Below are 27954 nucleotides of genomic sequence, written 5' to 3' on the forward strand. Positions count from 1 at the left end.
TATTATTTGTCAGATATTTCTATCCTAAAAATGACTCTATGCTATTTCACAGAGTGCTATTTCTATTCTATTTCATAGAATGCTATTTCATATTTTAAATATACCACATTCTTTAGTAAAGCCATTTACCTTTTGAACCTTCTCAATGATACATGGCTATTTAAAAAAAATTGTAATTTCTTCCTTTGTCCACAAAAATATGGATTGCTCGTCAACCCAATATGGGAGAATGGAATGAAAATTAAATCCTTTAAGCCATGAATCCTTAAGATTCCTGAAACAGCCAGGGAAATGTTTTATTTTCATTAAGTGAATAACAGGAACATGAGAATAGTCAAATCAGTTTTAATTTTGAGGACTATTTTAATTATCGTCATATATAACATCACAAAGTTTCTCAACTATTCTCTATTCTCTGGGTATGTGCATACATTTTAGCAATAGTGTTGAATTTTTATTAGGAGATTATCAGGGATTGAGTTTACTGTAAGTTTAATGACAATTTTCAACTGGAAAGTGGATGAGGGCCCTGCAGTTCACCTAATTTTATCATTAGAAAATGAAAGAGAAACCAATCCTAGTGTTTATATGACACAACACAATTTTGCACCTTTTCTACTGCCACTTTATTTTAGTGCTACTTTTTAAAGGACCAATTTGCTCACAAAACTTGTCCAAGAGCCCAGAGAGTACGAAAGGAAATTAGAGTGTTAAGCAATATTAACTCCTCCAAAAGAGACACTCAAATACCCTGCGTGGGAGATGACTTATTTTACTACAAGCCACAAAGATCCCTACAATGGTTACTATATTTTTGCTTCTCTCTCCCTCTCCTTTTTTTTTTTTTTTTTTTTTTTTTTTAAGATGGAGTCTCACTCTGTCACCCAGGCTGGAGTGCAGTGCCGCCATCTCAGCTCACCGCGACCTTCGCCTCCAGGGTTCAAGTGATTCTCTTGCATCAGCCTCCCCAGTAGATGGGATTACAGGCACCCACCACCATGCCCAGATAATTTTTGTATTTTTAGTAGAGACGGGGGTTTTACCATGTTGACCTGGCTGGTCTTGAACTCCTGACCTCAAGTGACCCGCCCTCCTCGGACTCCCTAAGTGCTGGGATTACAGGTGTGAGCCACTGTGCCCGGCCAGCTTCTCTCTTTTTACAAAGACATGCATGTATTCCTGCATCACAAATTCATAGACTACAGGACAAAATTATCCACGAATGCCAAAAATTACAAGTAGAACAATGCTATATGAAATAAAACTTTGTAAATAGAAATTATTTTAAGCTTCCAAGTGTAATGATTCAAGTTCACAAAGGCTAAGAGAAGGGAGGGATGCTACAATAAAATACACTTCCCAGTAAACCCTTAGGCTTTTAAATTGTGGTCTCTTATAAAATGGGGCAAAATATTACCTATCATAGTTATACAATTACACCTTAATAATGGCACAATATTTCACTTAGATGATATCTATTTTCTTCTTATGAATTAGGTCACGAACTGTTTGACATTATTCAGTAACATATTTGTGATTCCTCAACTAACAGGTCAGAAATCAAGTCTAAAGAAAAAAATCAGCTTTTCCCAGTTATCTAAGCTAATCATCCTTGCATAATATGAGTCCTTAGTGATATTCATCAATATGATCTTTCTAAATATATATTTTCCTACTTTCTCATTGCTAAGAAATACCATTGAATACTTATCTGCTATTGTATTTTACAGCTTCCTTTCTTCTTTGCTCGTGCAAAGAAGAAACCACTGAAAAAAATGGAATTGTAAACTGGGATAATTTATCTGTTTTAACAAAAAACTACTCAACTATATTTCATGGCAATACTTTAAATATGGTCTAAATTTCCAACCTGAAATAAATCACATCTTCCCCTGACAACACAAGCTGGAAAATCTGGAAATGGCTCCCTAATGTAAAACTTTAAAAAACAGAATAAAAACTATTTCAATCAATTTCTTATCAGAAGTTCAGTCCTTTTAAAAAAGAAAATTCCTGTTCCCTTTCTCTTTTCCCTTTCAGAGAATTCAGGGCTCCTGCAGGAACTCAGTCTCTGACATGTATGCTCTTACCACAAGGGGGCACTGTTGAATGATGCTAATCATCTCCCATGAGCAATTCCACGGACAAGTCCTGAATCTTCCAAAGTTTAAAGACTTGTACCCTCAGTCCTTTGGAAATGCCTATACTTCTTCCCCATGCCAATATTTTCTTGGAAATTAATATCCAAATAATCTAAAATTCTAAGAGAAAGTTAAATATTATGGATTCATGAAACACCCAGGAAAATATTTTTATTAAGGGAACGATAACAAGAACATGAGAATATTCAAGTTAGTTTAATGTTGAAGATTATTTTAATTATTTTCATATGTAACATCACAAAGTTTACCACATATGCTCTAATCTCCGGGTATGTGCATACATTTTAGAAATAACACTGAATTTTTATTAGAAGATTATCAGGGATTGAGTGTACTCGAAGTTTGATGACAAGATCACTTTGTATGTGATTGAGAGTGCATGAGTGAAACAATGAAAAAGTGGGGGAAAAGAAATTTGATTAAAAAAAGCAGCCAAACTCAAGGGATATAAATATTACCCTAGGCGCTTACAACAATAAGTAACACATCTACTGCAATTTAGTCCCAACATTTGGTTAGCATCTCATATACAAATTAAGTTAACAACAGGTGAATATTTCCCCTTGACTTTGTGGATGCAATGTAGAACACTACCTCTATCCATATCTACCATCAATTCTTCCCTGCAGCAGAGCTAGCTCCACTGCCATGTTGCCCATCTGTTGACTGAGTTTTACTATTACTTTACCCTGCAACTATGGGGTTAGGACCTGACAAAAAGAGGGGAAAGAGGAAAATATCAAAGAGATTTTTAGAGAAAATACAAAACCAAGAATTTTAAATTGGGCAACTTTCTAAGTCCTGTTTTAAGAGCCCCAGCTTCGATCAAATGAGAAACATGCTCACACAGGCGACTGACAAAGAGTTTCAAAATTAAAACATGGCTGGGCATGGTGACTCATGCCTATAACCTCAGTGCTTTTGGGAGGCCAAAATGGGAGAATTGCTTGAGGCCAGGAGTTCCATACTAGCCTGGGCAACACAGTAAGATCCTATCTCTTAAAAAAAAAAAAGATTAAAACATGAACCAAATGAAAGATTTCCTTTTGCTATGGAGGAAGCAAGACATATACCAAGACCTTCCACTGTAATTGAATCTTTGACAGAAAATTTAATTTTGAAAATAGCAGTGGAGTAAAACTTGTTATTTCCAAATATATAAAGAACTTTCCTATGGTGGATAATGTATGTAATGCCTGGTATCATGCTGGCTTATAGTCAGCGTGAAATACATGATTGAAATAAAAACAGAAGGGAAAAATAAGTAAACCATTTTCTCTCCTCTCTCCTTGGTACCCATTTTCTAATCCAGCATGACACCTTTCCATACTCCAACCAAGGAAACAAAATAGGAAGAAAAAAGGAGGGGAGATGGCTCTCAGAGAAAAGAAATTTCTGCAACTCTTTATACTTCATTTCAAATGTATGTTTCAAATGGATATGCTCTCTGTCTCCACCAAAAATCAACAGAGAGGTTAAGAACTTGCCAAATGTCACAAAGCAAACAAACTAGAAGGCCTGAATTAACAAAATAGAACAAACAATAAAGCTTGTTAAGCCACTAAAATGGATACTTCAAGTTACAGAATGTACCCTGATTTTTGTAGAAGTACAGTGAGTCTTATTTAATTGGAATGATTTACATGTGGAATAGACCAAAAGTAGAATGCCAAATTAAAAGACCTCAAAAAAGTTCTGTCTGTGATTTTGTGAGTATAGAATGTTAGCATGTTTTCTATACAGATTTTCAAAATCCAATTACATAGTAAATAATCAGTGTGCCTAAATAATAACTACTAATGAAACCATGTATTTAAGCCCATTATTTAGAAAATTAAGAAAAACAGTATGGATGGACGGATGCTCCAAATATCCTAAAGTCAAAAGTATTTCTAAAGGTTAATAAAAAGATTAATACTTCATATCAAAAGTCTAAAAATAAAAATTGCCATTAGCATTTAGTGATAAAAAGTCAATGTAATGAAAGATTATTCTTAAAATGAAGCAGGATGATGGTACATAGTAATTAACTGCCTTCCTTGCACACCTCCAGGGAATTTCAACTTTGCCCTAGGAATGCATGTGTGTCAGAGACAAAGACAGAGTGACAGAGAGAGAGAGAGAGAGGGAGGACAGACTGCATCACTCACCTCTGTGTCTCTGAACTTATCTTCATAATCCAATCTGTCCTTCTCTACAGCTGTCAGTTTCAACTTCAAGTTAGATATTTCAGCCATCAGATCCAACTTCTGAGTTTCTAAGGATGTCCTACTTAGAAGCTCCTATTATAATTTAACAGATACATTCAAAAAGTCTTTTATTATAAACAGTCACGTGAATTCACCTCATTTATGATCGCACAAAGCAGCACCTATCAAGTAGAGGATATAGTGAAGTATAATTACTGAATCTACACACTTTTAAAAAATTATTCACTTGCGGCTGGGCACAGTGGCTCACGCCTGTAATCCAAGCACTTTGGGAGGCCGAGGCAGGCAGATCGCTTGAGGTCAGGAGTTTGAGAACCAGCCTGGACAGTATGGTGAAACCCTGTCTCTACTAAAATACAAAAATTTGCCGGGCATAGTGGCGGGTGCCTGTAACCCCAGCTACTTGAGAGGCTGAGGCAGGAGAATTACTCGAACCCAGGAGGCGGAGGTTACAGGGAGCCGAGATCGCACCATTGCACTCCAGCCTGGGCAACAGACAGAGATTCCGTCTCAAAAATAAAATAAAATAAAATAAAAAAGGACTATTCACTTTAGTTACCCTCCTTTGAACAGAAATAAGCACATGTCAGTTTACTGAGGGAGACATATGTTGTGTAGATACACATGCATAAACCATATATATACTTCAGTCTGATGATAACACTCATGATGATGATACTATGTTTGCTATGTGCCAGGCACCAGTTGTAACAAATACTATTTCAATCCTCACAAAAAACTTATCAGGTAGAAATTCTTATTATCCTTAATCAAAAGATGAGGAAACATAGTAACAGAGAGGCTAGGAACTTGCCTAATGTCATACAGGGAAAAAAAAAATAAAAACACAGCAGGAATGGAAACCTACGAGGTTTTGCTCAAGTGCATACTCCGTCCATGACCTTACAGAGCCTCTCCTATATGTTAGATATTTTCTTTTCTAATTGTGTGGGTACATAGTAGGAATATACATTTATGGGGTATATGTTTTGATACAGGCATGCAATGTGTAATAATCACATCATGGAAAACGGGGTCTCCATCTTCTCAAGCATTTATCCTTTGTGTTACAAACAATCCAGTTATATTCTTATTTTCAAATGTACAATTAAATTATTATTGGCTATAGTCACCCTGACATGCTACTAAATACTAGGCCTTATTCATGGAAACTATTATTTTGTACCCCTTCGCCATCCTCCACCTCTCCCTTCATCCCCCACTACCCTACCCAGCCTATGGTAACCACCCCTCTACTCTCCATCTCCATGGGTTCAATTGTTTCATTTTTAGATCCCACAAATAAGTGAGAACGTGAGATGTTTGTTTTTCTGGGCTTGGCTTATTTCACACATAATGACCTTCAGTTCCATTCATGTTGTTGCAAATGACTGAATCTCATGCTTTTTTATAGTTGAATAGTACTCCATTGTGTATAAGCACCACATTTTCTTTATCCAGTCATTTGTTGATGGACATTTAAGTTGCTTCCAAATCTTGGTGGCTGTGAACAGAGCTGCAGCAAACTCGGGAGCACAGATATTTCTTCGATATACTGATTTCCTTTCCTTTGGGTATATAACCAGCAGTGGCATTGCTGGATCACACGGTAGCTCTATTTTCAGTTTTTTGAGGAACCTCCAAACTGTTCTCCATAGCAGTTGTATGAATTTACATTCCCACCAACAGTGTACAAGGGTTCCCTTTTCTTCACATCTTTGCCAGCATTTATTATTGCCTGTCTTTAGGATAAAAGCCATTTTAGCTGGGGTGAGATAGTATCTCATTATAGTTTTGATTTGTATTTCTCTGATGATCAATGATGTTTAGCACCTTTTCATATGTCTGTTTGACATTTGTATGTCTTCTTTTGAGAAATGTCTATTCAAATATTTTACCCATTTTTAAACTGGATTATTAGATTTTTTACTATTATATTTTTTCTTAATTATAAAACATATGCTATGGGTGAGAGGAAACCAACTGAACGCAAAAAAAGAAAATAAAAATAAGCCACAATCCTATTGACATTTTGTTCCAGATTCTAATTACATAAACACTTTATATTGTGTGCATGTGTTTTGAGACTCTGCTACTCTCAATTTTTTTTTTAATGTGCTGGTCTAAATGAATCAAGAAACTTACTGCTGCATCAGAGCAAACACAACATAGAAATGCAGCATCTCAAATAGTTCAGCAGGGAAATCCCATCTTGGATATGGCGTCTGCACATACCTGCTGCAGCATTTCTTCTGTGGCATTCAACTTCTCTCTGTGCTCTTCAAGACAAAACTCCAAATCTCGAATCTTCTCTCCCTGAGCCTCCACCTGGTCTGTTAACACACTTACCTGTATTTAGAGCAAAATAATGCAATGAGTGAAAAAGAATTTGGGTCCCACTGCATACGTTATTTCTTTAAATGGAACAAAAAAAAGAATGATCCTACCATTCATATGGTTATAAAGAAAAAAAATCTGAGAAGTACCAAGAAGACAGTGGTCCCTCACATTCCTATTTATATGTTGCTATTTGATTTAAGGAGGCCTATACAATTTGGAGAAAATTCGTGTAGATTAGGAATGTACAATACTTTTTGGTTAAAGCTACTTCAACCATTTATGAGAGACAGCATGCACAGAAGTTATCTTTTTAGGGGGCAGGGTGGAGACAGTATAAGAGAGGAAACAAAGTTAATGTTTGAAATAGAAATTATCAAAAATTTGATACTTCAAGAAGAATAAGAAAAAGAACCCGGCCAGGGGTAGGGGGGAGAGGTAGCATGCATGGTGGCTCACGCCTGTAATCCCAGCACTTCAGGAGGCTGAGGCAGGCAGATCACTTGAAGTCAGGAGTTCAAGACCAGCCTGGCCAACACGGTGAAACCCCATCTCTACTAAAAATACAAAATTAGCTGGCTGTGGGAGCATGTGCCTGTAATCCCAGTTACTCGGGAGGCTGAGGCAGGAGAATCGCTTGAACCCGGGAGGTGGAGGTTGCAGTGAGCCAAGATTGTGCCACTGCATTCCCGTCTGGGCAACAGAGTGAGACTCTGTCCAAAACAAAAACAAAAACAAAACCCAGGGAATTCAAATTCCATGAGCTCTTTGAAGATGACACAGATCACAGATGCGTTCAAAGTCAGGGGGCAACTCAATATACCCAAAGGTGCATGAGGAGCCGTTGGGCTAGTCCTTCAACTCTAGTGCTTATAGCAGATCTTTGAGTTTTTCCTCCATAATCATCACTCAGTAAATATGCTTCAATTCATTTTGCTCAATATACCAAAGAAAAATGTTTGTGAAGCATTTAAAACATCATGAAGAAGCAAACTCAAATTTAGCCCACAAGGAGGGTTCTAGTCACTGTTTTGTTTTGTCTCACACAGGGTATCATTTTTAAAATTGAAAAATTAAATATATATATTCTGATTTCAGATGCAGAAATATAAACTTACATATATTCAGATGTTATGCTATATTCATATATCTGAATTTCTGCTATATATTAAAATATATTTAAAAATCAGATCCAGTGAAGTGTGGTGCTTCACACCTGTAATCCCAGCTACTTGGGAGGCTGAGGTAGGAGGGTTGCTTGAGCCTAGGAGTTCAGGACTAGCCTGGGCAATGTAACAAGACCCCGCCTCCAAAAAAAAAAAAGAAAAAAAGAACAGATCAGACAACATTGTGCCCGTATTCAGACTGGTCCTGCAAGAGCTGAGGATGATTAATGGCAGCTCCTTTTAAACTGGGTGTAAACACCATCATTCTGCCCTAATCCTCACCACTCCCTATTGTGTACAGATGGCTTATCAGGCTTATTTCTACTAGCAGTCTGATTGCTGCAAGCAATCTGAATTTGCCACCCCAATTTAAAAGGCTTTGTAAGTATGCTGCAAGGAAAGAACAGTATTTAAAAATCACTTGCCTGAAGAACGAGGGATTCTTTATCATTTTCTAAACGTGCCAGCCTTTCTTGATACACATCTCCGTTCCCAGGTAGGTGTCCATTTGTCTGAAAAAGGAAATAATATGGGTAAGGCTGATCTTCTCTAAGAATGATATATTGTAGATAAATGAAAATCACAAGTGTTCTTAGTCCAAGGCGCCTGAATTGAATCTGCACAGCTGTCACTATCAAACAGAAAATACGAGAATGCAATTTGGTTCATTTACCACAAAAGAGGTAAGACAGGCATGTTAAGCATATAGGCATGTTTTGCCAAAGTAAACAATTTCTTATCAAGCAGAAAATAATGACCCACAAGGAACAGTGGCTACTGGTATTCTTCACTGAGAGCAGACACACACCCAGGGGCAGGCAAAGCTTTGTGAGTATGTAGGGGGCACCCCGAGCTGTTGAGGTCTGTCTCTCTTCCTCCAAAAGCTTAAACACTCAGGCCACAGTGACTTCCCCTGGTAGCGCAGACTAGCCTCACTTATCTGCATTTTAACACTTTCTGTCCTGATCTCATTAACTTGTGAGTTTGCTTCTTTGTATAACGTTACCTTCTATTCCAGGGCAGAGCCTATAATTCGTTTTGTAACCTCCCCAGCATCTGGCTCAGTGCTCTGTGTATATTGATGCTTACTTACTATTTCTTCCCCTCCCTCCTGACCCCCCCCCCACTTTTTTAAAAAAATCATGTTTCGGTATATTTATGCGGGTATAAATGCCAAAGGAAGTATAGATTGAGAAACGACGTATAGATTGTTTCTTCCTCAGCTGTCTCACATGCAAGTCATGAAAAAGACACACAAAGAGGCTCACAAAGAACAGAAAACCTAAAAGCACCATTTCGAAATGTATGTAGTAGCATAAGTGGTGTCTCTCATAATCTCAACATAACCATAAGATAATGTAATCCCAATAGAATTTCCTGATTCTTCATTCAAATACAATAGAAATAAAAGCCAGCTGAAATCTGAAAGTGTTAGATGGGGCCACCCAGGGTTCAACTGAAAAAGAAAATAATACCTTCAGATTTAGAACCAGAAAAAATGCAAACTGTATAACTTTACTGCCCAGGGCACATCTGATGTGACATCTACTGTTTTTCCAGAATTAACTGATACCATTGTTCTATCTTTCCAATAAATGCAGTTTCCAGTATCAATTCTTGGAATAATAAAAGTCATGTGCTGGGAAGGGAAAAAAAAAAAAACAGGGCTTGAATGAAAAGGAAAATTTCAGAATGTTTTTTCTAAAAACTTTAGCATACTGAATACATTTTCCAAAAGGCCACTAAGAATCAGAGGCTAATTTAGTAAGGGTGCAATGCATATTTAGAGTGGATTAAAATTTTAAAATCAGCTGCTTTGCCACATACCTCTACAATTACCACGGCATAATTCTGCTCATATTGTTAACTGAAGTGCCCAGCATTAAATTACAAGTATTATGAAGAGTGTGATGGAGTGGCCTGGACAACTTCCATTCCTGGGGACTAACATAAAAATAAATTGTGCACAACTTCTCGAGGGCAGTTTTTTGGAAAAGAGCCAGGATGAATAACGCATGTTCTCAATCTTAAGAAAGTGCCAAGACAGGCCCTGTAGAGCTTTAAATTCCTTATTTTGATTATGGACATTAACAGGCATCTGTTTTTAAAATCCCATACAAGTAAAAATAGTTTGGAAACAGATACATTTCAGTAAGTAGAAAAAAACTGCTGTTTATTGAGGACAAAAAGTAAAACTGGCCAAGGGTGGTGGTGCATACCTGTAATTCCAGCACTTCGGGAGGCTGAGAATTGTGTGAGCCCAGAAGTTTGAGGCCAGCATAGGCAACATGGCAAGACCCTATCTCTTAAAAAAAAAAAAAAAAAAAAAACTTAGCCAAGCTTGGTGGTGTGCGCCTGTGGTCCTAGTTACTCTGGAGACTGAGGGAGGAGGATCACTTGAGCCCAGGAGGTGGAGGCTACAGTGAGCCATGTTTGCACCACTGCATTCCAGCCTGGGCAACAAAGCAAGACTCTGTCTTAAGAAAAAAAACAAACAAACTGATCTTTCTTCTGGTTGGAGGAAATTATAGCAAGAGGAGAGCAGTGTTTCCTCCCAAGCTACTTTGTATGATATGGAAGTGAGGTGTTCCAAAACCAGTTCTCCAAAATTAGCCCCAAATAGAAACAGATACTGAAAATTGACTCAGAATGAGCATATTTATTTTTCTCAATACTGTATTGATATTTACAAGCACTCATAATGCTCAAGGGTAGTTTAGTATATTAAAAGTCACTATAGGAACATAAGGCAGAATTTAAGAGTGATCAATGTTATATCCTTGTGTTAACTTAAGTAGGTAAAGACTGTTCTGTCCACCTGTGTTTATATTTCTGCCAATTTTGTTTCCTTTGCATTAAGAACGTTGGCAGTAAGATCCATTAGGTAAATACCCTATTGTCTCTATTCTTCCTTCAACTCCCACGTTCTACCTACCAGGTCACTCAAAACCTCCCCATATATGGCATGCTCTTTCACACACTACTTTTATTCCTTCTGCACAGACCGTCTTTTCCCACCCTTTCTTCTTCTTTCCCCATTCCTTAAGGTCCACCTCTATCGGCGCTTGGTCTGTGAGGTCTTCCTTGAATTCACTGTTTGCTATATGCCAGCGACAGTATCTAGATGAACCTTCATTACAGCAGGCATTACTCTGAATGCACTAAGGTTAGACTTGACTGCATACATGTCTCTCTCTTCTAATAGACTCTGCATTCTTTGCAAGTAGATTTGCCTTGGCATGTGACATACAGTGGGTGATAACTAAATGTCTGTTGAATGGAAGAATGACGATAGGTGTTCAATAAACACTGGCTGAATACAAGATGACTGCAGGTTTGGTTTTGATCTGCCCTTCTTGCTTCTCAGTGGGTCTTTATGTGTCCTCTATAATCTGGTATGCACGCCATGGTTGACCTCTATCTAGACTGGCTCCTTTTTCCTCCTGTACTCTCTCTTCCCACTATGTTTAGGAGGTGATCTCAGAGCCTTTGTAATGGACAATAGTTAAGGCCATCTCGTGTGAGCTCCCTTAGATGCTTTCTTCCTCAGTGCGTAATAGTATAATATATATTACCTCTTATTTCTTTCCTTTCTTTCGTCCTGCAGGCTTGGGAGAACTGATTCTTAACTCCTTCCTGAAAGCTCATCATTCCACTTCTACTTTGGAACCTTGATTTCCTGTTTTGCTGGGACCTGTAATCACCACTTCTACTTATCATTTTCCATTTCTTCCTTTTAATGAGCTTTCTTCCATTTTCCTTTACAACAACTATCCCAAGGTTTTGTACCCAACACTCCACTCACCTCCCACTCCTCCCTCTCAGATCAATCCGTCTTTCATAACCCATGTCTACCTCCTCTTTACATGGGGCAATTCTCCTTTCCCCATCTACAGGCTGACCTTCTGGATCTTGTCTTAAACTGTGCTCTTTAGTGTTTCATCATATTCTGCCTCAGGTAGATGACTAATAATTTTATGTGAGTTGGTCACTCAGCCTAAGTTTCTCAGTGCAAAACCATCTTACATTTCTTTTGATTCTTCCATGGTGTTTGTAAAATCCTGAGCACGTAACTTAAAATGTATTTAAGTATAAACTCTTGTTGAGTCGATCTGACTTCCACAGCATATTAGAGAAGCCTAAATCACTTTACCTTTCTACTTGAGCTCATGATGCAACCCCTTATTGACCGCATTCAATCCAGCTAAGTCGAAATTGGAGTCAACTTGGGGACTTCAACAGTACAGTATCCAACCAATAGTGTGTATGCAGAGTCAGTGGGGGAGATCTAACTCAACTGTAACATTGGTACTTGGATTTAATTAAGGAACTTATGGCCTCTGCCAGGTTTTCCTGGCACGATGGGGAGAAACACATCTAAAATGCTTTATCCCTCATAGAATTACAGAATCTTAGAGCTAGCCAGGAACCTCACCCGGAAAACGAATTCCATGACTCTACATGGCAGGTGCTACACATAACATTAGAACACCATCTACTTTTCCCTTCACCATCTAAGTGGAAAGCCTTCTATTTATTTATTTATTTATTTATTTATTTTTGCAGTTGCAAGATTTAATATAGTGAAAACAGAGCTCCCATACAACGGGAGGGGACCCAAAGGGGGTTGCCACTGCCGGTTCGAATGCCTGGTTTATATCCCGATCATTGTCCCTCCCACTGTGTTCTCAGGTGTTAGATGATTTGATTATTTCTTTACCTCCTGCTTTTAGCCTAATTGGTATTTTAGTGAGCTCTCTTTACTACCTGATTGGTCGGGTGTGAGCTCAGTTACAAGCCCCACATTTAGAAGTGGGTGTGGTCACCTTCCCCAGCTAGAAATCCTTTTTACATCAACTTCCTTTTAATTATGAAGTATTATAATCAAGCATAAAGACATAATAAATGTTAACATCTTTCCTTTGTGTCTGTTTAAAAAATGTTCTTTATTACAGAAAATTTCAAATAGATTTAAAGTAGAGAAATGCACGTGATGAAACCCCATGCACTTGCCATTCCATTTCAATAGTTATTACTTCACGGAAGGTAGGAGTCTCACCCGCTGTTTTTACTTATAACATCATGCTGTGTTTTCCTTTGATTTTCTGGGTTCTATTGGTTTGCATTGGTCTACAGTTGTCTTTCCTGTTTCCCCTTTGTTTCGCTTTGTTCTTTCCTGAGCTCTGCTGTCCTGTCTAAATCCAAAATCAACATACAAGCAGTGATTTGACACAATTATGCTTATTTATTTTATAAAACAGAAACTAATTTTGAGTGTAAGATTCCTAAATCAGAATGGTAAGTATCTAAATTAAAATGGGGAAAAGAAAACAGCCCCCTTTTAAGGTCAACAAATGTTAAAGCATAGCTGGATTAGTAACACTGCATATACACAAATACACGCACACACCACATTCCAGCCAGTCATTATACTTATTTTTAAAACTAGTTATTAAAATTGTCACGCGGTCTTGATTTCATAACTCTGTTTTTAAACATTCGGGATCAAGAAAGGAAGAGTAAGGCTCAGTCCATGAAATCTCCTTTAAGTAAACATTATCTCTAGTTACCAAAAGAAATAATTACTATGACAGCATTTTGTACTCAGAATTATACCTCTGCCACGCATGCAAACATTTCCTGCATGCCTGCTCTCCACTAGACTCTGAACTATGAGGAGAGATTGAGATAAGACTTGAATCCTTCAGCCATGAAGAGCACAGTCATATTGCATTTGAGTTCAATACCATAATAAGGCATCTTACACCACTACTGTCCAAAGAGTCAAAGAACATGATATCAGTGATGCTGGAAACCAAGCAACCAGGCAGTGGCAGTACTCCGCTCCCCCGCCCTCTCACTGGTTGTGGTGGAATGAGGGCATGAGCTTCGCAGTGGGCAAGCTGGGGGGGGGGGGGCGGGGTACATGTTTAGACTATAATATTACCCTAGTCATAGGTACACACCTAAGTCCCCTGAATTTGGGGAGGACAGAGAAAAAAGAAGTTCCTAGTGTTCCTAAAAGTGAAGCCCCAGCTCCTATAGCAGCAACTTCATTCATTCAATATCGTGATTCACACATTTATTCAATATTTGTTGAAAGCCAGCAATGTGTGACAGGATACGAAGATCTAGAGAAGGAATCTCTCTTCCACTTTGGGAAGGATAACATGAGACCAAGAAAAAGTCCCTATTGTTCTTGTCACTTTTTCTTTCTTAACTCACTTTCCTAAAGGAACAGGGAAACCTCTTTCCATTCAGTCCTAACAAATACCAGTGGCCTAGGATTCCATGAAAAGCACATCTTTTATCTCTGTAAACTAAGAATTCTGCCGATTTGGTCAATTTGTTTTTCTGTGTCTGTGAACACTTTCCATGGGAGTTTACTTGAAGACTAAGGGGAAAATTGCCTTAATTTTAGCTAGGATGTCTCAGTGAGGCACCGCATAACTCAGATAATCGTGATCACATACTGGATACAATCTTAAGATGTACCTTGTTTGCCAAGGCCTGAGAAAACATTTCCTGGAGGCACAGATGAAAAGCAAAGCTGGTCAGAAAGCAGCAGGGATCGGAGGGTGGTAGGACGAGGACTACTTTGTGGGGCTGGGAGTCAGGGACTCAGGAAGAACAGCCAGCAGCCCTGCAGAGAGCACGTCCCATGGCTGAACTCTTTTAAGTTATGAGTATTTTTATTTTTATAGCAACTTTTAAAAATATACATTTGGGATTAATATTATCTCACTTTTAATGTAAAAATAAGAGAGAAGTGTATTATGATGATTTAACAGGTCAGAAGCCAGTCCAGAACACCTCACTTCACCTGTTTACCTATCTCATGGGTGATGATGCCTGCTTTGGTGTTATTACCATTAGTATTCACCATTAGTATTTCACTCACTTTGTTGAAAATTGTATTTTTGTAATTTCTGCTGACTTTGAGATGGCCTCATAATTAAAACTGCCAAATAGTCAGACACCTTTGGGATCTCACTACCTGATCCTCTGTTGACATGGATCAAGGTCATGATCCTCAGTTAAAAAAACATTATAAGAATGTTCTAGGGCAACTCATCAAGTTAGACCTAAAGTAAATAACTACTTGCTTAACTCAAACAATTAGACATATTTTTACATTTGCTTTCTTACATCTGGAGCTTCATAAAGCAAGTAATTCTCCATTTTTAATATCTGTGTTCACACATTATAATATCTCACAATCAAAACAGAAAATTCAGCCTCAGTAATTAAACAAATATGTCATAGTCTACAGTTTTTTTTAACCACAGGAGACACACTTCCGAATTTTAAAAGAAATTTGTTCATTTCCAGAAGCCTAGAGCTACACTAATAAATTCATTCTTATAGATTTAATGTCCCTTCACTGTAACAGGCTACTAGTGTTGGTATTTTACCACATTCAGCGTCTGATCTATGAAACAAACAGGCAGGAGCAATTAGTAGTAAAGAAATAACCTGCATCCTAGAAGAAACCAGGGGATCTCCCTGGCCCAGGCAAAATGATAATTTGAACTGCAAATGCCCAGTTGCACTAATGAAAAGGTTAGTATCCATCTTAAAGTACAGGGCCTCTCAAGTTGGCCATCATTAAACATGAATCGAACCTTAATTATATGTCTGTTATTATTAACAGATACATAATTATTTCCAAAAATTTCTGAATTTAAGTTTTTCTAAAATATCCCAGAAGCTTCTCTTCAGTCAGAGGAATGTTTGTACTCTTTTATTGCAAGAAGTGAACTATGTATGGGTGGTTTGTAACCTAACTCCCGTTGCAACTGGACCCAACTCTTTCCCTCATTGCAAAGGGATGCTGTTAAACATTTTCCCTCTATTCTCTATGCTCTGCTCTTCAGTATTACCTTTCTGACTAGCCTTTGACCAGGCATATCAATAAGTGCTCAGCATATGTTAGTTCACAGGGTCCTTACAATCCTAAGTGGCAGTAACCATCATCCCCATTTTACAGACCAGAAAACAAAGACACAGAGCTTCAGACATTTTCACAAGATCATACAAGCTTTGAAGAGTTAGGGCCAACATTAAAATTCAGGTCTGCAGTCACTGCAGCCTGCATTTGAAACTGCGTAGATACAATCCTGCCTTATCATTCACTGCTTCCTTTTTTAAAACATCATAATCTCTTTTATTTGGGCAGTTTTCCCATGTTCAATATGAAGGGGGAATTTGTTAGGATTCTATGTTCCTTAAATTCTAGGATGCTATCAATTTTAATTTTTTATTGTGGTGAAATATACATGTAAAATTTAGCATTTTAACCATTTTAAAGTGTACAGTTCAGTGGTAGTAAATACATTTACATTGTTTTGCAGCCATCACCATCATCCATCTAAATAACTCTTTTCATCTTGCAAAACCCATTCCCCACACCCCTCAGCTCCTGGCAGTCACCCTTCTACTTTCTGTCTCTAAAATTTGACTATTCTAAGTACCTTATTAATAAAAAAAGGAAAGAAGGGAGAGAGGAAGGGAGGAAGGATCCGAGCTAAAATGTATACATGTACCCATTTTAAGATCATAAAACACATCCCAACTTCTGAAATATTAAATTGGAAAAATTTAATATTATCAGCAAATTACTAAATTATAAATATATAATCTTCTACTTGTTGGATTCCCAATGCTGGCCCAAGTTGCTTTTCGGTTCTAAAATAAAGTCTATCGTGGTAGGTGTGTGGTGACAACTCAGTTTCACACCTATGCTTTTATGGTTCCCAACAGCCGGCCCTCCTCTCTTCTTCTTGCTTTGTTTTTTGCCTTTTGCTGTCTTTCTTCTTTCATCCTGTCATTCTCTGTGTGCTTGAGAAAACACACTTAATTTGGAAAGTTGGGGGCAAGGTGACGAATTCATATAAATAAGTTAGATGGATAAAAATAAATTTAGCAACAACAACAAAAATTCCTTATCTCTCTGGATCTACATCTAGTTTATTTTGTTATTGTTACTTTTAGGATAAAAACGGAATCTTCATTAGTTCTGTAAAATATTTGTCATTTTGTGGATTCTCAAAGTTAAAATGTCAAATAATAAGACACAAAGCAACTGAAAACACAGATCAACAAGCCATTACCCATCCAAAGAATAAATTTAAAACAACTTCCATTCATTCAAACATGCAATCCACTTTATCATTCATGGAGCATCATTCATTACAAATATAACTACTGAGCCAGGCAGTCTTCTAAGCACCAGGAATACAGTAATTTTTTTAAAATAAGGGCAAAAATCTGATTCCTGATGCTTACATTCCAATTGGAAAGACAGAAAATAAATGATATAAACATCACAAACACATTGCACATAAGAAAATGGTGAATGCTAAGAACAAAATAAGCAGGGAGATGTAAGACAAAGAATAAATGGGTATAATTTTAGTTAGGGTGGTGATACAAGGCCTAACTGAGATCACAACTTTTGAGTAAACACCAGGAGAATGTGAGGGAGCTAGCCATGCAAATATCTGGGGAAAGAGCTTTCCAGGCAGAGTGAAAAGCCAGTGCCTGGAAAAGCCAGTGCAAAGGCCCTGAGGCCAGTGTACCTGGCATGTTTAAGAATCAGTGAAAAAGCCACTGTGCTTGGCATGGAGCAAATAAGGAGATGTGTGACAAAAGATGAAGTCAGAAAGTCATGGGGAGCAAATCCTACGAGGCCTTGCAGCCCACAGTAAGCACTGCGGTTTTTACTCTGAGTAAGATGTGATGCCATTGGTAGTTTCTGAAAAAAGGAGTGAGTGTCATGATCTAACTTATATTCAGATGTAACCATCATTACTTTTTATCATTTCTGGAAATACTTTCACAGAACAGATTAAGCACATGTTAATGGACATGTTTTAGACACATGTCAAAAACTGAACTACAGGTACGCTTAGCCTACTATTGCCATTGGTGGCCTCTGGGTGTGGGATAGAAATAGGTTCTTCTAACAATAGTAAATTCCTTTTTCACTGCATGCTAAATGGTCAGAAGAACATGCAGTAAAGAAGGGGTGAGATAGGACATTGAAATAGACTAAGGAATATTCCAGGAAACACCAACTGCAGAGCATGAAGCAATCCCCAAAGAAATCAGCAAACCTGGACCCTTAAATCTCTGGAGAAGAAATCTGTAGAGCAAATATAAAGTATAATAGTAAGGCATTATGTGTTTTAACAAGTAAAATGTCTCCAATTATCAAGTTTGTGTAGCTGCACCCCCACTAAAGGATGGGTTGTATTATCTGCACTCAGAAACGCAGAGGTAAACCAGGTGGGAACACAGAGTATTCAGCACAGGACTGGCTGGGAGCTCTAATATTTGCGTCACATGATATGAAAATGTTTTAGCTGTAGGATGTACTCTTAAGGTTCCTAAAGCAAGCAGTTTTTGTGTCTACCACAGATCCAAAAGTAGATCACGATTCTTTCATATGATTCTCATTAGCTTTTATATCAACACAATTAACTCATAAGCATATGAGTGCATCTTACTGAAAATTGGATATCCTTTAAGCACAAAATATCTCCTTTCCTCTGTCCTCCACTGAATCTGTTTTTGTGACATTCTTTAGATTTTATGTATTCGTCACAGATTAAAACCACGGTATTTCCAACCATGCCCAGACAAAGGGTAGCTCTGCCACATCTTCAATTTTTGAGAAGGATGCCTAGAAAGCGGCCTCATTGTTCAGTGAGTAACACCATTAACCCATTTATGCTGGAGGTTGTGAATTTTTTTTTTAAATGAGACCTTGGCGATGACTTTGAGCAGGATATAAATAACTCCCACAAGCTTAGCGTTCCAATAATGGAACACTGCGCATAAATGGGTTAAAGGCCCAACTCCACAATTTAATTTGGGAACTGGAACTGAAATGATTGCCATAAACCACTAGATGGCACTTCTGGTCAAATACTGCTGTAAATCCTGTTGCTTTTTGAATGTCTTTCATTATGCTTTCCATTTAGAATTGCTATTGGATCCTTTATGGTGAATAACCCAATATGACTGAGAAATCATCTATCATATGCAAGATTCTTTCCCTTACATGACTATTTGATTTAAGCCACAGTAGGTCATTCAGGCACAATCTAAAAGCCAGTCTGTTTTTATGGGCAGAATCAGGTGACATGTTGTTGGTATTTATAAAATGTACACTAATAGCACTGTTTAAAAAGTTATCCCTAGAGTCAAAAGAAAATTAAGATATCTTAAGTAATAAAATCGGAGCATATCTGTTGCCCTAAACTTTTCTTGTTCTAATCAGCTATTCTATGTTCTAAATTTTGGAATAAGCAACAAAGGATTTATAACAGAATTTATAACAGGCAGACCCTACCATTTGACTCTGAAGCCATTCAACAAGCATTTCTGCTGTTGAATCTGGGATCTGGCATCTCAAGCCTTCTTTCTCATCTGTTTCCATCATCTCTAACAATCCACGCAGGTCTTCCACAAGGTGCAGAGCTCGCAAACTTCCCATGAATGGAGAGGTGGGAGATTGGCAATCAAAAATCCCATTGGAATATTCCAGAGCCTTAGAACCTAAGTTAAACAAAATCACAGAGAGAGCAATGGGATTTATGTTAGATAAAAATACCAAAGCCGAAGGCGGTAAACCAGTCTAGTCACAGTAAGGAACAATCAAAAGAAACAGAAAAAAGAGAATTCAATCACATAAATCTCTCCAAGTCAGAGTTACATGGTGCAAAAATTAAAACCATGTAGTTAATGGTAAATATCCATGGTCCAATTCGTAACTAGGAGGCCAATTATGGGGTATAGAAAGAAAAAGAGCCTGGTGGGCTTTGGTGTGAGGTATGCTGGCCTCATGGAGATGATGGATAAGAAAGTGGCAGATCAGAAAATACAAATATTAGACCTGGTCCATTCCGGACCAATATTGGACCAAATGATTTCTGGCTTAGAAAAACTGTGGATGAAGGGTTATGAAATGAACCCAGATGAAGACTATCAGAGTAAATTCTGAGGAAAGATAATGAGCTCAATGCATTAAATGATTATACTGGTGTGCCTATAGGACATTTCTGGACAGATATCTGGTTGGAAATTAGAGATAGGAACTGGAAGCTTAGCAAAGAATTGGGAAGGTAAATACATGCGAACGAGCTAAGTGCAGTGGCGTGTGCCTGTAATCGCAGGTACTTGAGGTGTGAAGATTGAGCACAGCATTTCAAGGCTGCACTATGCATGTTATTCACAGGTAATCATGCCTGTAAATAGCCACTACACTTCAGCTTGAGAAACACAGCAAGACCTCCTCTCTTAAAAAAAAAAAAATAGATATGGCCGGGTACGGTGGCTCACGCCTGTAATCCCAGCACTTTGGGAGGCCGACATGGGTGGATCACGAGGTCAGGAGTTTAAGACCAGCCTGGCCAAGATGGTGAAACCCTGTCTCTACTAAAAATACAAAAATTAGCCAGGCGTGGTGGTGGGTGCCTGTAATCCCAGCTACTTGGGAGGCTGAGGCAGAGAACTGCTTGAACCCAGGAGGCGGAGGTTGCAGTGAGCTGAGGTTGTACCACTGCACTCCAGCCTGGGCAACAGAGAGAGACTCCATCTCAAAAAAAAAAAAAAAAAAAGATACGGGAGTCATTGGTGGAAAGTGAATTTTGAATTCAAGAAAACAGATCAGAACATTCATGTTCACTGGGTAGAGAAGTGTCCCTCAAAGTATGGTCCACAGACCACCTACACCAGAATCACCTGAGATGCAGATTCTTTATCCTTGATTAGAAACCTAGGATGGAACTGAAATTTTTGATACTTTAAAATAATGTTTGAGAATAATGCTGGCAGAAAATGGAGAAGAGGAACAAAGATGAAATTACAGGGAAGCAAAAGGCATAGGGCTAAAAAATGAAAATAAAGTGAAAAGATAATATGAAAGTTGTAGTGAAAAAGCCAAGTGAGGAGAGTAAATGTTGTGATTCTGTCTTTCACAGGACGCAGATCACCTGCTATGATACCATCCATCTGCTCCAACGCCGCAGCCAACATGTCACTTGCATCACTCATCATTTTATTATTTGTCAGGGGCAAATTCCAACCCAGATCTGAAAAAAAATAAGGTTATCATTACATCCATTAATGACATAGGCTTGCTAGTGGGTTTCTAATTCACCTTCAAATGATAACTCTGCTGTGTAGTCAAATATGGAGCAAAAACTTCAGTAGTGGAGTAGCAAGCTGTGGCCAATCACCTACTGTAGCACAAGACCACATGCGATACCTGTATCAGTTAATAAAGAAGATTCCATTCTTGCATTTGAGGTGTTTAAAATCCACTAGCATGGTTTCCATGCTGTTCTCTAGAACTCTAGACCTCTGTAAAGGGCAACAGGGATGGCCATGGAAGCTTGCTGAGGGCCGTGACAAGCACTGGTCAGACAAGACTCCTTTCTCCCTTTACCAGCCCCACCCAATCTCTGTTCCTTAATTTCGTTTATTTTTGTTTGTTTTTGTTTTTTCTTTCTGTACAAGGGCTTAAGATTTGTCTAAGAAAAGTATTCACTAACACATATACTAAATGTATGTGCGCACACACACAAACACACACATACACCCCTACTGATGCTAAACATTTTGTAGTGGAGCCATAGCTATCACATATTGAGTGCCTATAGTGTTTCCTACACATTTACATAAATTATCCATAATCCTTAGTCAACAGCTCTATAAAATGTGTAAATTCATCTCCATTTTATAAACGAGGATAAAAGATGTTTGATTTTTGCATGGAAACACAGCAAAGTAAATATAGCGAAGTTCAGTTTCTAACCTGGGTCTGTCTAACTTCCACTGTAATACATAATTTCTGTTTACCTGATCCTATCTGAAGATGGGTTTATCCTGAAATTACATCACAATCTACTCATTGGTTTATCTGTTAAAAAATATATTGAGATAATGCTTGCAAAAACTTTGGTCATTGGCAGGAAAAAGTCAAGATAATGTGATTTTCAGCATTCATTAATGCATTTCAGGTACCAGACTAAGCACCCAGTAGATTCTCCCAATAGACCCGAATAAAGCTCTTACTATGTTATAGATACTGTGGTATAGCAAATACCTGGGAAATAAAGGGCATGCTGTTTCCCAGAAACCTTTGCCCTCTGTTTCCAAGCAGCCAAATCTCACCACTTTATTTTCACAAATATATTTATAGTTCCGGTATCAACTTCTTGGATCAGTTCCCAATTATGCATTCATTCTAACATAATGCCATATAATTGTTGTAAAATATTATTTTGATTTAAAGTCATTTCACCTAAGGATTTTCCAGAACTTTACTCACTTCCAAAGGTGAAAAATATCACTACCATTTATCTGGAAATACTACAGCATGAAAATACTCAAGGTATGTGTCTATGGTTACCCAGGAAACAAGGAATCAACAAGTTAGGTTATGAACCTAGGTCATTCCAAACAATTTATTCACACACTCAGCCAGTGCACCATCCAAAGAAGCAGGACACATACTTAATAACCACTTATATATGTGTCTATATAAAACAAAGAGACACATACCAGGCTCAGCTATAAACATGGGAATATCAATAACACAAAGTAATGCCCATGTTAGAAAAACATATCATCTCACTAAATTAGAAAAAAATATTCGTCTTTGTTAGCAACTATATTTTGTGTAAAGCATAAACAGTTCAAGTCCGATAGGTATAATAGTTACCGAGTTCTTCTCTGTTCTGTTTAATGAGCCTTTCAAATGCTATTATATGAAGGTATGAGACAATCTAGACCATGCTTTACAAAGTAGTGAAGAACTAGTTCTTTAAAAATTTCCAATTCATTGGAGACGATTCCCTTCATTTAATAAAAATATGATGACAATGTTAAATTGCTATGAAAGTTCAAAACGTTAACTTTTAATCTCTATATCATGTAGCAGCCTACATGTACTAGTCAGGGAAAGACAGTACATACAAGTAATAAACACGTATGTAACATGGCGAAGGTGGTAGGTGCTAAGGGGAAAAATGGAGTAGGATAAGGGGGCCCAATTTGGAAGGCTTTGCAAATTAAACAGGTAGCCAGGGACTGGCATTAGAATCAAAGGCCAAAGATTTCTCTAATAAGTTAAAAGTAGTCAAATAAAAATGGTCCAGTTCAGTGGTATTCCAAGTGTAGAATTCCTAGAAATCAATGAAAAAATGGGAGGCATGAGGATATGAACAATCATTTGGCAGAAATGTTTTCAACCGATAAAAATATGAAAAGCTGCTTAGTATCAGTAATAAATGAGGAGTATAAAGGAATGTGATAATGTTTTATACCCAATTAGTGAAAAAAATTGACATAGCCAAGTGTTGTGGAGAATATGAATTCATAGAACCTTTACTTTTTGTTTGTTTTTTGAGACAAGGTCTCACTATGTTGCCGGTTGACTGGTCTTGAATTCCTGGGCTCCTACAACCCTGCAGACTCAGCCACGATTTTATTGAATCCAAAGGCAGTAATGAAGGAACAATGGACACATAGGAGAAAGAAAAATCAATAGCCAAGGTGGTAGACTTAAACTGAAGCATATAAATAATCGTATTAAGTGTTGTGTAAGTTGGAGTAAGCCATGGGTATGCAAAGGCGTACAAAATGGTATATAACAGCGGAGACTCAGAAGCAGGAAGAGTGAGAGGGAGGTAAGGATGAAAATAGGTACAATGTACACTATTCAGGTGACAGGAGCACTAAAATCCCAGACTTCCGCTATACAATTCATCATGTAACTGAAAACCACTTGTACCCCTAAAGCTACTGAAATAAAACAATTTTTTAAAATAACATTTTTAAAATTACATTAAATACAAATGCAATAAACACTGATAAGAGCCAGAGATCATCGGATTAGTTTAAGTCCTAATTATGTGCTGTTAATAGAGACTTTAAATATAAAGAAATATAATAGTAAAAGGATGAAAAATGAGATAACATATATATGTAAGCATAGGAAAGCAGGAGCGGGTTTATTAAAAGACTACAAATCAGGAAGTATGACTAGAAAGAAAGCTATTTTACAATGATGTTAATTCATCAGGAAGTCATAACAAGCACAAATGTTTTTGCAACTAATAACAAAGCTTCCAAATACATGAAGCAAAAACTGATGGTGTTAAGGGAGAATTAGACAAATTTAATCCACTTATATTTAACATAATATAAATATGGTTGACCTGGTTGGATTTAAATCTACTGATAAGGTTGGATTTAAGTCTATTGCCCTGCTATTTCTTTTCTGTTTGTCCCATCTATCATTTGTTCTTTTACAACCTTCTTTAGAATTGACAGGTAAGGTAGGAAAAAAAACTCAGTAACACACAAGATTTGAAAATATTATCAACCATCTTGACCAAATTCAATTTATAGAACAAAACACACAAATGCAGAATATACATTCAAGTCTACACGTTATATTCACCAGGATAAGGCATATATGCAAGGCCACAGAATCAGTTTCGATAAATTTCAAATGGGTTTTAAAGAACTACACAGAAGAGTAAGAAACACACAACCTGAAGTGGTGAAGTACTAAGAATAGACCATCCATATTTATTAAAATTCTGCCTTGCCCATGGCTTGAGCTATTTTAGAGGCAGCCTAATTTGTCAGGCATCTGTGTTGATAAAGCTATGTTAATTTTCAGGGCTAGGTCAACGTATTTTTAAAAATGAAAAGGCTAAATAAAAAAGCTTTAGAAAATCCCCTGGTCTCTAAAAAGACTTTCTTAAGTCTTTTCTTAAGTCTCATAAATATTTCTGAGAGGAAGATTCCCTGGGCTTCCTCACATAATTAATATAATGAAATATTATTCTAATACGATGGAATATTATTCTACAGTAGAGAGATGGAACAAATAATACATGCAACATTATGTTGAGCAAAAGAAGCCAGACAGAAAGGACCATGTACTGTATGACACTTTTATATGAAATTCAAGAACAGGCAACCTATGATAGAAGGTAGAGCAATAATTACTTACAGAAAATGGTGAGTGACTGAAAGGAGACACCAGTGGAATTTCTGGTCAGTATCTTGATTAAGATATAGGTTACACAAGTTTATACATTTGCCAAAACTCATCAAACTATGCAATGGTCTTTAAAGCTTGTCAGGCATAAAGAATCCCAATGTCAATCCCATTTAAGTTCTTTATTTTAACTAGGAAGGAACCACTCATTGTTGGCTAAATGTTGAAAGCATAAAATTCATTTGGAACTAATTTAATTGGGAATGCCTTTGAAACAGATGGATTAATAATACTGTTTAGCTTCTAACTGAGGCAGATGTAATTGGTGCCCTCTGTAATTCCATGCATGCCAGCCCAACTTTTAACTGTCCCAGATTTCAGGGAGCCCTCTGCCATTGGATGTGGTGGTCTGAAAATGCCAGAGAATTAATGTCCCTTTAATATTTAAAGTTATCAGCTTTAAATATTCCAGCACACTTTCCCCCTAGAAAGAGCTAATTCTGATTCATGTAATCTACATTGGTTCCCAGAATTATCCAAACAATTAAGATCTACTCAGAGTGGTAACCTGTTTGATAATGCATAATTTATCAGTTCTCTTCTTTATTTCTCTAAGTCTTTCCTAGGATTACTTTCCAAATAAAACTTTGGTATTTGAAAAATTAGGAAAGAGAAGTTGGTTGTTAGAAATTAGAAATAAAAATTCCACTTTAAAAGAGAACTAAATAATGAATGAAGTTGGACATGCATGGACCTCTGCATGTAAGACTATGATGATAATATGTCATGAATCAAGGATCATGAATAATCCAGTTATATGAACCTATGGTCCAAAATAAAAGGCTCAGAATATCCAGCTCCATTTCTTCCCATTCTTTGCTTACCCAGAAATCTGCTAGTTATAGTTGAGTTCTTTGGGTGGGCAAAACCCCTTAGAAAATTACAACTTCACCATCCAAGGCCAAGCACAGTGACTCACACCTGTAATCCCACTACTTTGGGAGGCCAAGGCAGGAGGGTCGCTAGAGCCCAGGAGTTTGAGACCAGCCTGGGCCACATAGTGAGACCTTGTCTCTACAAAAAATAATACAAAATATGCTGGGTGTGGTGGCATGTGCCTGTAGTTCCAGCTGCTCAGGAGGCTGAGGTGGATCACTTGAGCCCAGGAGCCCAAGGCTGCAGTGAGCTGTGATTGTGCCACTGCACTCCAGCCTGGGCGATAAAGAACCTGTCTCAAAAGTAAAGAAAAAAAATCCTAAAGAACAAAAAATTTCACCATCCAATAATTCTCACAAAATAGCAAATTTATTTCTGGATTCTAAGTGGCTAATATATGCTTCTTTGAATGACTTGCTAAAGAAAAAGGTACCAGGAAATACATTAATCACTACCACAACAAAGGAGTGAAGCTGGGGTTCAAAGTCATAGTTCGAACTGGAGAAGCCTCTTATTTGTTGGGTGATGTAAACGGTGAAATGAGCTCCGTTTGCAGGAGTTCTTGGGCTACTGGTTTCCTATTCCAATGGCTTAATAAAAATAAATGTAGGAAAGTTTTAGATAAGCAAGCTCTTGGGGATAAGATTCAAATATTATAGTAAGAGACTAAACCGGGGCGGGGGGTGGGTAACCAACAGAAATATGTTCAGGGTATATTTCAAGTTTGGTCAGGACCCATTTAGAGCAGATTTGAATGGGGTAAAATATCAAGGAAAGTTCCGGGCATGGGCGTGGTGGCTAAAGCATTGGCAGGACACCACAATTTTTTGCAGGGTTGCTGACTAACTGATGTTTTAGGTCAGGCTCACTGCCCAGTCTTCCTGTGAAGAAAAGAAAGGCCATAAGAAAATTAGCAAGTTTCTTTTAAATTTTTGTGAGAATAACATTTGTCCTAGCTTTCTCAGCTTTCTTTAGGTAAAGTGCTTGGGCTTGAAAGAGAACCCTGAACTTCTTACCCAAGATAGATACAATTCACTGAGACTAAGACACTTAAAAGAAGGAATCTTCAGAGAAAGGGAGAATGTTCACATACATTTGACTATGCTGGTAGAACGCCACAGTATTCTGTGGTCATTATGAAAATAGAATATGTTTTCACACAAATTACTCATACCTTTCTCAACAGTTTAGTTTTTTTATTTTTTTTCTGCCAAGAAGCTGTCTCGGAAGGTTAATCAATTACGCAATGATTGCCAATGTGTGCAGCAATACAATCTCAGCAAAGAGAAACTATCTTAAAAACAGAGACATCATATTTGCTAGCACAACAGGATGACAACTGTCAACAATAATTTATTGTACATTTATAAATAACTAAAAGAATTGGAATGTCTGTAACGCAAAGAAATGACAGATGCTTGAGGTGATAGATACCCCATTTACCCTGATGTGATTATTATGTGATGTATGCCTGTATCAAAATATCTCATGTACCCCATAAAGGCACATACCTACTATGTACTCATAAAAATTAATTTAAAACAAAAACCCAACCAGATCTAGAGGGAGAAACAGGTACTAGGTCAGTGGTTTGGAACAGCAGCATCACCTGTGAGCTAGTAAGAAATGCAAATCCTGCCAGACATGGTGGCTCACGCCTGTAATCCCAGCACTTTGGGAAGCTGAGGTGGGCAGACCACTTGAGGTCAGGAGTCGGAGACCAGCCTGGCCAACATGGTGAAATCCCACCTCTACTAAAAATACAAAAATTAGCTGGGTGTGGTGGTGTGAGCCTGTAGTCCCAGCTACTGGAGATGCTGAGGCAGGAGAATTGCTTGAACCCAGGAGGCAGAGGTTGCAGTGAGCCAAGATCGCACCACTGCACTCCAGCCTGGGCAACAGAGTGAGACTCCATCTCAAAAAAAAAGAAATGCAAATCCCTAGACCCCACCCTAGGTCTACTGATTCAGAAACACCAGAGGCAGGCCCAGCAATCTGTGTTTTTCCAAGCCCTCCCACTGGCTCTGAGGCGCACTCAATCACTAGACTCACACACACTGAGGCCTGTCTTTTCTCCTTGGGGCAACAAGCCCTTCCCAGATGAGGTGGGAATTGGC

At 37.8% G+C, this 27954-nt stretch overlaps 1 protein-coding gene across 26 annotated transcripts in view; it reads right to left on the reverse strand.

Moving 5' to 3' along the window:
* Positions 1–27954, reverse strand: part of PPFIBP1 (PPFIA binding protein 1) — a 171553-nt gene that overhangs the window by 41050 nt on the left and 102549 nt on the right. For all 26 annotated transcript variants that reach the window (XM_055357898.1, XM_055357894.1, XM_031000861.2 and 23 more), the window contains exons 3-7: positions 20877–20975; positions 19235–19440; positions 8301–8387; positions 6608–6721; positions 4313–4444 (exon numbers count right to left, since the gene is read on the reverse strand). In XM_055357898.1, the coding sequence (XP_055213873.1) occupies positions 4313–4444; positions 6608–6721; positions 8301–8387; positions 19235–19440; positions 20877–20940 (603 nt within the window). In that variant the 5' untranslated portion in view covers positions 20941–20975. The remainder of the gene's footprint in view (positions 1–4312; positions 4445–6607; positions 6722–8300; positions 8388–19234; positions 19441–20876; positions 20976–27954) is intronic.

This window comes from Gorilla gorilla, chromosome 10, assembly GCF_029281585.2.
Source record: "Gorilla gorilla gorilla isolate KB3781 chromosome 10, NHGRI_mGorGor1-v2.1_pri, whole genome shotgun sequence".
In the NCBI taxonomy this organism is placed as follows: Eukaryota; Metazoa; Chordata; class Mammalia; order Primates; family Hominidae; genus Gorilla; species Gorilla gorilla.